We start from the raw sequence: 8244 nt of genomic DNA, 5'->3' as shown, positions 1-8244 counted from the left end.
ACATCAGGCAGCTCACAACCACTTGTAACTCCAGCTTTAGCATATCTGTCACCTCTGGCCTCTGAAGCCACCTGCACTCCCAGATACACACACCTCAGGGGATCATCAAACTTTCCAAGGAAACTTGTTTGTGTTTTGATTTGGTTTAGGCCTGAGCAGACACCAGATCTGAGGGAAGACAAGGAATTCGAAAGGGAACAGACTGGCCAAAGAATTGGCCCCCTCACACTGTCCCGCCTAGATGAGGCCTGGTGGCTCTCCCACCTTAGGCTCCACCTCCCAGCCTTAGGGAAGAGAGGCGGTTCCAGCAGGGAGGCGGGATCGAGAGGGGGAGGCGCTGTACAGCCGAGGGAGGAAAAGCGAGTTAGTAGCGGCGCCGGCGCCGCAGACGCACGGAGGCACAGAGGCGTGCTTTGACCAAGTCATGACTTCCCATCGTTTGTTGGCCACCTTTCGCTGGCTTCTGCTGATACTGGTGAGTGACGCCATCACGGGGCTCAGAACTGAGACCCCGGTCCTGGCACCGGGTCTCTGGGCTGCAGGGGTAAGCTACAGCTGGCTGTGGACCGGTCGCCTTCACGGGGCTCGGAACTGAGACCCTCGTCCTGGCGCCGGGTTTCTGGGCTGCAGAGGAAAGCTACAGCTGGCCGGTGGACAGGTCGTGGCTGTGCGGCGCTCCGGGATCACCCCGGCACCGCCTAGCAGCACCTCGGAGCGAGCGGTGCGTCACCTACCCTTAAGCTGTCAGGAGTCGGGGTGCGGGTTAGGGTGGGGAGTCAGGGCTGAGGCAGGAAAATGGCCAAGTGCACAGCCTAGAGAAGTACCGGTATCTCTGAGCACTGGGACAAGCGGGGTAAGCCGCCCCGCCCTCTCATTGGAAAGCATCTTAAACGCACAAAAAATTTCTTCTGGGGCAGATGTAGGCTCGCGCACGCGCTCAGTGACTCAGTCCTCTGTTCCTTGGGTGGGGGTCCAGCCAGGCTGGTACGGAGGTGTGCTAACTACTCTACTACAAAAATGGCTCTGCCCACTGCCTTTCAGGGGCCTTTCGGATCTCTGTCCCAAGATCGCTCATTGTCATTTTAATAGTGAACAGCAGTTAAATTTTAGTGGGTAGCCTGCTCTACATATCAAGCTCCAGGCCAGCCAGAGCTACACACAGTAAGACTCTGAAAAACAGACAAGAAGCCTAGACAACCCTGTAAATGACCTTTTGGTTATAGTCAACTTAATTTTATGTCAATCCTTCTCATGATACTTCTCTTAAGCCTGTTTTGGTGTCACACACCTGTAATCTCAGCACTCAGGAGACAGGCAGGAGGACTGTCACACTTTTGAGGTCAGCCTGGTCTCTGTAAGAATATTCCAACTCAGCTGAGGTAACATAGTGATATCCTGTCTTCAAAACTAAAACAGCAAGGTGGTGATGGTACATGCCTTTAATCCCAGCACTCGGAAGGCCAAGACAGGCATATTTCTATGAGTTCAAGATAAGCCTGGTCAACAGAGTTCCAGGACAGCCGTAGTCAAGGCTGCACAAAGAAACCCTGCCAAGCAGGGAAAGATTTATGTTTTATAAACCTGATAGGATATAGCATTTGTGTGACACATTTAGATCCAACAACAGCAAAAAATAATCCTTATGTTGTTCTAAGATAGGATTTGAGCGCTCAGAGACCATTTACTTCGATCAGTGCCTTTATAAAATCACCCGGGGCTGGAGAAGTACTTCATTGGTTAAGAGCACTTCTTCGCTGGCTGTTTCCGGGTGGCTTCTCCTCTCTGAAGCCGACTTGGCAGGGACTGCCACTCTATCTGATTGTCCCTGGGATTTTCTCCACAGGCTGCCAGCAGATGTGCAATAATGATGACTCAGAGCTGACTTCAAAGTTAACAGTAGTTTAAGAATAGCTACATCCAGAGTAGCTTTTAACCTGGCAAACTTCTCTGGCCCTCCAGGTTGGGGCTGCTGAGGCATCTCTGGAGACGTCTTGGCTCTGCATTTTGTAATTTCAGAAACCTCCAGAAGCAATCTAGACAATATTGTAAAGGAAGTTGTAAAGAAAAAAAATGATTGACTCAAATACTGTCACAAAAAGAAGGTACTTCAAAGAAAAATTGAAGATGAGCTGGGTGTAGTGTCACATACCTTTAGCCCAACACTGGGGAGACAGAGACAGGCAGATTTCTGTAAGTTTGAGGCCAGCCTAGTCTATATAGGGAGTTCTAGAATAGCCAGAGCCGTGTAGTGAGACCCTGTCTTGTAATAAATAAATAAATAAATAAATAAATAAAATATTGAATATAACATCTCTTTAAAGAATACAAAAAACAGACTATCCTCAAAGAATATTTATTGAAAATAAAGATTTTTTTTTATTATTTTTCAAGACCAGGTTTCCCAGGGTAGCCCTGAATGTCCTGGAACTCTCTCTGTAGACCAGGCTGGCCTGAACTCATAGAGATCTGCTAGCCTCTGTATCCAGAGTGCTGGAATTAAAGGCGTGCACCACCACTGCTCTGCCAAAAATAAAGATATTTTAGCAAATCCACAGTCATTTAGCAAATCCACCTGTAGTCATTGTCCTTCCTAAAAGAAAGCACAGGTGAAGCAGGCAAGCATTCAGTCCTTGCAAGGCAGGGGGAAAATAGTGAGCATTGCCTTCAGGACATTGATGACAAGTTGTCACATTCAACAGATGGTGAGGGTGACACCGAGAAAACCTGCCTGACTTAATGACAGAATTCCTGACTGAATAAATGGGCCAAGACTATGGCGGGGTGTGTGTCTAAGGGGGGGGGGTGAATTTATATTATATGATCCTAATCTCTGAACCAGGAAATCTCTCACTTATTGAGGAAACCTTGCTGAAGGCGGGAGCTCAGAACCAGAGGAAGATAAGACTGTGGGGAGGATGCTAGCCATGAGATGGGAGCAGAGAGCAGTGGGGATGTGAGAGAGGACAGCTCCCACGAATGTGCAGATGGGTCCTAAGGGCTGCTGCTGTGGGGAATTTTCAGGAGTGTGCCATGCGAATGCAAACATGAAGCGGAGGGCCTCACTTGCTGACTTCTTTGGCACAGAGCTCAAGTGATCTACATTCTTACTTTGGGTCCCTTACGTTTAGGCTGTAGAGCAAGGCAGGTCACTTAGAGCAGGAAGTGGGGAGGAGAGAGAACATGCTGGGGACATACCAACTGTTTTACGTGGATTATTTAATCTCACAACCCTAAGTAGTAAGGATGTTACCATCTTCATTTTACAGAGGAGAAAAGTGAGCCGTGACAAGGGTGAAAAGCTTTTCCAGTGTGTGTCACCTACTGATTTATAGACTCTGGACTTGCCTGTGTGATAGCATGTCTCCACAGATAGTGTCCTTCCAACAGTACCCTACCAATGACCACCACATCAAGCAGGGTTTCTTAGCTTTGGAACCTGTACTGGAACTAGCTCTTATAGACCAGGCTGGCCTCAAACTCACAGAGATCTGTCTGCCTCTGCCTCCCAAGTTCTGGGATTAACACCATTTTTTTTTTTTGACAAGGTCTCTCTACATAGAGCCCTGGCTATTCTGGAACTCACAGAGACTAGCCTGCTGGCCAGAGTGCTGGGATTAAAGGTGTATGCACCATGCCCAGCCAGCATATACTCTTGGCTGCCATCTCTCTCCAGTCCAAGAAAAACATTTAAAACATTTGGGTACTCAGAGAAATAATATGTGAAGGTGAATTTAAAAGAAAAAGTGAGGCAGTAGTGGTGCATGCGTTCAATCCCAGTGCTCCGGAGGCAGAGGCAGGTGGATCTCTGTGAGTTTGAGGCCAGCCTGGTCTACATAGTAAGAACCAGGATAGCCAGGGACACATAGGGGAGAAACAAAAAACAAAACCCAAGCAGAGCCCTGACTCCTTTAACTCTTTACAAGTTGTTCCCACTGGCGCCTCCATCTGCAGCTCCACCACAGGAAGCAGCCACAAGAACCTGATATTTGGATGACAGGGTCCTTGTAGGTCCCAAGTTGCTCTAGAACATGCCCTCCTGGCTGCTGGAAGAGAACTGGGGAATACTTCCGTGCAAGCAGCAGAGAGCCACCCAACTTTGCAGTGATCTGTTGTGCAGCCTTCCCCAGACAACTGCAGGCTCCAGCGTTCTACAGCACAGCTTCCCATAGTCCCTGCCCCGTATGCTTTCCACAAGGGGGCTCCTTTTTTGGTATGTCCTTTTCCACCATAATCTGACCATCCTCTGCAGTTACCAATAAATGTAAGCTGTCCCTTATCTTTTACCAGATACCGGGAATTGTTTATTCAAAATTTCGCTCCAGACAGAATGGGAACCACTTTGACTGCGGCAGTGATGAGTACTTGTCTGGGGGCCTCTGCTGCAAACTCTGTAATCCAGGTGAGTTCTGCAATGGGACCCAGTGCCGGAGCATAGACATGCATGGCCTTTGAAGCACACCAGAGGCTGTATAGGATGAGGAAGGTATGGACAGGGAGCTCAACTCAGCCACTACCTACTCCCTCAAACTCTAGGAAGTGCCTCCCAACCCAGGTGCACAGACCCCCGAAGGAACCTCTTTGAGTGTTCAAGAGAGTTGGTGCCAGTACTTCTACCAAGGCCTCACTAGTGGAAGGTCGCCCACCTACCCAGCTGAGAGGAAAGTTCAGAAAAGGGAGCTGGGAGGGTTAATAGCACCTACCTGTACTTGCGACAGGTGCCAGGAGACCCCCTGCCCTCACTCAGTGGGATCTTGGCAGGACAGCTCACCAAGCTATAGTTCATAAGGTCTTCATGACTCAAGGAGGCCCAAAATTTAGGGCTTGATTTTTGATATTCTTCTCTCTTATCTCTCACTTTCCCATTTCAATGTGGTTTGTTTCAAAAAGGACACAGGGACGGAAGGATGACTCAGCTGTGAGAGCTGTTACTCTAACAGGAACCCAAGTTTGGTTCCCAGTACCTACATCAGGCATTTCCTCTTTGCTCTCTATGGATACCTGCACATACTTGTACGGTCTCTCTCTCTCTCTCTCTCTGTCTCTTACACACACATACACACACACACACACATATACACACACACTAAAAATCTTAAAAACAGCAGCAACCATCAATTGCCATAAATGAAAAAATATTGATGTCCAAATAGATACAAGAACCAAATGCTGGGGGCTGGAGAGATGGCTCAGTGGTTAAGAGCATTGCCTGCTCTTCCAAAGGACCTGAGTTCGATTCCCAGCAACCACATGGTGGCTCACAACCATCTGTAATGAGATCTGGTGTCCTCTTCTAGCCTGCAGGCATATGTGCAAACAGAATATTGTATCCATAATAAATAAATATTTTTTAAAAAAAAGAACCAAATGCCAAGACCCAGTGGGTCGTCCACCAGGCTGTCGCCTGGTCATGTCTGCAGCTGTCCTTTGGGGAACACATGAGAGACCATGCTTGCTGGACTTGATCATTTCCCCCACATTAGTAGTTTATACTTTCCTTTGTAATTCTCAGGAAAGGAAACCCCAGGGCCATCTGCACATTTCTGAATTGGCATCAGAGAGCCTGAACCCAAAACGGCCCCAGAACAGCCTGCTAGGACTAAGAACTGTCCTGCCTTTAGGAAAGGCATAAGAAGTTGAGTGTGGTGGTTCACAGCTATAATGCTGGCACTGAGAATCTGAGGCAATGGGCCTGCCGTGAGTTCCAGGTCAGCTGGGGCTATTAAATGAGAATGAGACTTTATCTCAAAAAAAAAAAAAAAAAAAGTAGTAAGAAAGAAAAAAAGGTAAGCATGATAGCTCATGCCTATAATCCCAGTACTCGGGAAGCTAAGGCAGGAGGATTGCTATGAATTTCTGGCCAACCTGAGCTGTACCATGAAACCCTGACTTAGCACCACCACCACCAACAAAAAGAGGCCAGAGAAAGAAAGTTCTTGCTAAGTGACATGTTTATGAGGCAGTTAATGGAAGTGACCTGACTTCACCCAGGCCTCAATTGCTTCTCAGAAACCTGGGACTGCCCACTCAAAGGGGAGGACATGGGACTTGAAGGACAGGAGTCAGTTACTTGTGGCTTAGAAGCTGAGCCCTGCAGGGAGCCCAAGGAGCCCATTCTACTCACCACTGGTTCTCTCTGTTCCTAGACCCTGAGGTCAGGTATCCATAGGAATGGGGGCAGCTCAGGAAGCCAGCCACGAGCCGTTACAGATCCTCAAGCAGTTTGTGACAGCCCAGAGATTATTTAGAACTTGTGTTAAAGACTTAAGGCCACCTGGAGCAACATAGGCCTTAGCCCTGTGTGCCTGGAGCAACACTGACCCCTGTCTGCCCTTATCCACAGGTGAGTTTGCCTGGCAGCCCTGCACGGTCCCCCACACCCGAGGAATATGTGAGAGGTGTGACCCAGGGATGTTCACAGACGCTGGTAATGGCCTCGACTCTTGTAGAGCTTGCTCCAGCTGTGATAAAAGTAAGTATGTGACTGAGCAGAGACTGGACTAGGAATGACAGTCACTGTGAGAACTGGCAATAGAGTCAGAAACACATTTGTCCAGCACTGGGACGGAGTAGCCATGACCGATGGATGCCAGGATGCAGCTGAGGAGTCCCACTAAAATTTGTTTCTTTTAAATTTTGTTTTCTTTCTGTGGGCATGGTTGCACAACATTTAATCCCAGCACACGAGAGGCAGACGCAGCTGATCTCTGAGTTCAAGGCCAGCCTGTTTACATAGTGAATGCCAGGGCAGCAACTGCTACACAGTGAGACCCTGTCTCAAAACCAAACCCAAGCAAAAATTAGCCCTTATGAATGAAAGGGACTCAGTAAGAATGTCAGAAAAATCACAACCACAAAGATAGCCTTCTGCCATGGTTTAGGTATTTCTCTCCTAATTGTCAATTGAATGCAGAACCTAGTAAAAACACATGCAGGTAATGAGAAAAGCCCCCCGCCTCCAAGGATAGGCAGCCATGTGTGCAAGTTCCCAAACACATAGAAGAGCTTAAAGAGCAGAGCAGCGGGCATGTGGGTCTGGGAGGCAGCTCAGAGAAGAGGCACACGCCTGCAGGAGTCAACCAAGAGGCCATGGAAATGTATGTAACAAAATTAGTTTTCCAAAAACTTTAAGCAGGCCGGGCATGGTGCCATGTTGCTGCTTGTTTTAATTTTTTTTACCCTTTTGGCTTTTTGGTCTGCCACCCAGCTCCCAAAAACCCATACATGTTGTCTTATTCTTTCTTATAAATGCCCAGCCTTGGCTTGGCTTGTTTCTAGCCAGCTTCTCTTAAATTATCCCATCAATTTTTGCCTCTAGGCTTTTTCCTTTACTTACTTCTGTATATCTTACTTGCACTTCGTGACTGGCTGGGTGGCCGACCCCTTCTTTTCTTGCTCCTGGATCTCTCTTGCTACTTCTTCCTCCTCCCAGGGTTCTCCTTCCATTTCTTCTTTCTATCTACCAGCCCTGCCTGTCTTTTCTCCTGCCTTGCTACTGGCATTCAGCTCTTTATTAGACCATCAGATGTTTTAGGCATGCACAATAATACAGCTTCACAGAGTTAAACAAATGCAGCATAAAGGAATGCAATACGTCTTTGCATCATTAAAACAAGTATTTCACAGCATAAACAAATACAAACCATCTTAAAATAATATTCCACAACAGTGGTATATACTTTTAATCCAAGCATGCTGGAGGCAGATCGCTGTGAGCTCAAGGCAAGCTTGGCCTGTATAGTGAGTTTAAAGACAGCCAGAGCTACACGGTGAAACAAACAAACTTGAAGTAATTGCTGGGGCAGTGGATGCAGCTCAGTGAGTGAGTGCTTGCCTGCAAAAGACCTGGGTTTGTTCCTGGCATTATGGAAAAAAATTCTGTTGTGTGTGTACACGCAGGTGTGTATGTATACACACTCCTGTGATACTGAATCATGTTAAACTAAATGACAAATCCCACAATATTCCATGCCTCAGCACTGTCATAGGCATCTCCAAAGCATAAAGATGGAAGCAGGCTGAGTATGGTGGCACACATCTCTGCTCCCTGACTCAGGAGGCAGAGATAGATAGATTAGATAGATAGATAGATAGATAGATAGATAGATAGATAGATAGATAGATAGATAGATAGATAGATAAGATAGATAGATGATAGATGGATGGATGGATGGATGGATGGATAGATAGATGATAGATAGATAGATAGATAGATAGATAGATAGATAGATAGATGATAGATGGATG

At 47.2% G+C, this 8244-nt stretch overlaps 1 protein-coding gene across 2 annotated transcripts in view; it reads left to right on the top strand.

Moving 5' to 3' along the window:
* The first annotated feature begins 379 nt into the window (after window positions 1-379).
* LOC101991928 (tumor necrosis factor receptor superfamily member 23-like) overlaps window positions 380-8244 on the top strand; it is an 18142-nt gene continuing 10277 nt past the window's right edge. For both annotated transcript variants that reach the window (XM_005351586.3, XM_026781106.1), the window contains exons 1-3: window positions 380-475; window positions 4288-4399; window positions 6341-6469. In XM_005351586.3, the coding sequence (XP_005351643.1) occupies window positions 425-475; window positions 4288-4399; window positions 6341-6469 (292 nt within the window). In that variant the 5' untranslated portion in view covers window positions 380-424. The remainder of the gene's footprint in view (window positions 476-4287; window positions 4400-6340; window positions 6470-8244) is intronic.

Source organism: Microtus ochrogaster, chromosome 8 (genome assembly GCF_000317375.1).
Source record: "Microtus ochrogaster isolate Prairie Vole_2 chromosome 8, MicOch1.0, whole genome shotgun sequence".
In the NCBI taxonomy this organism is placed as follows: Eukaryota; Metazoa; Chordata; class Mammalia; order Rodentia; family Cricetidae; genus Microtus; species Microtus ochrogaster.
This window is presented reverse-complemented; position numbering and strand designations above follow the sequence as displayed.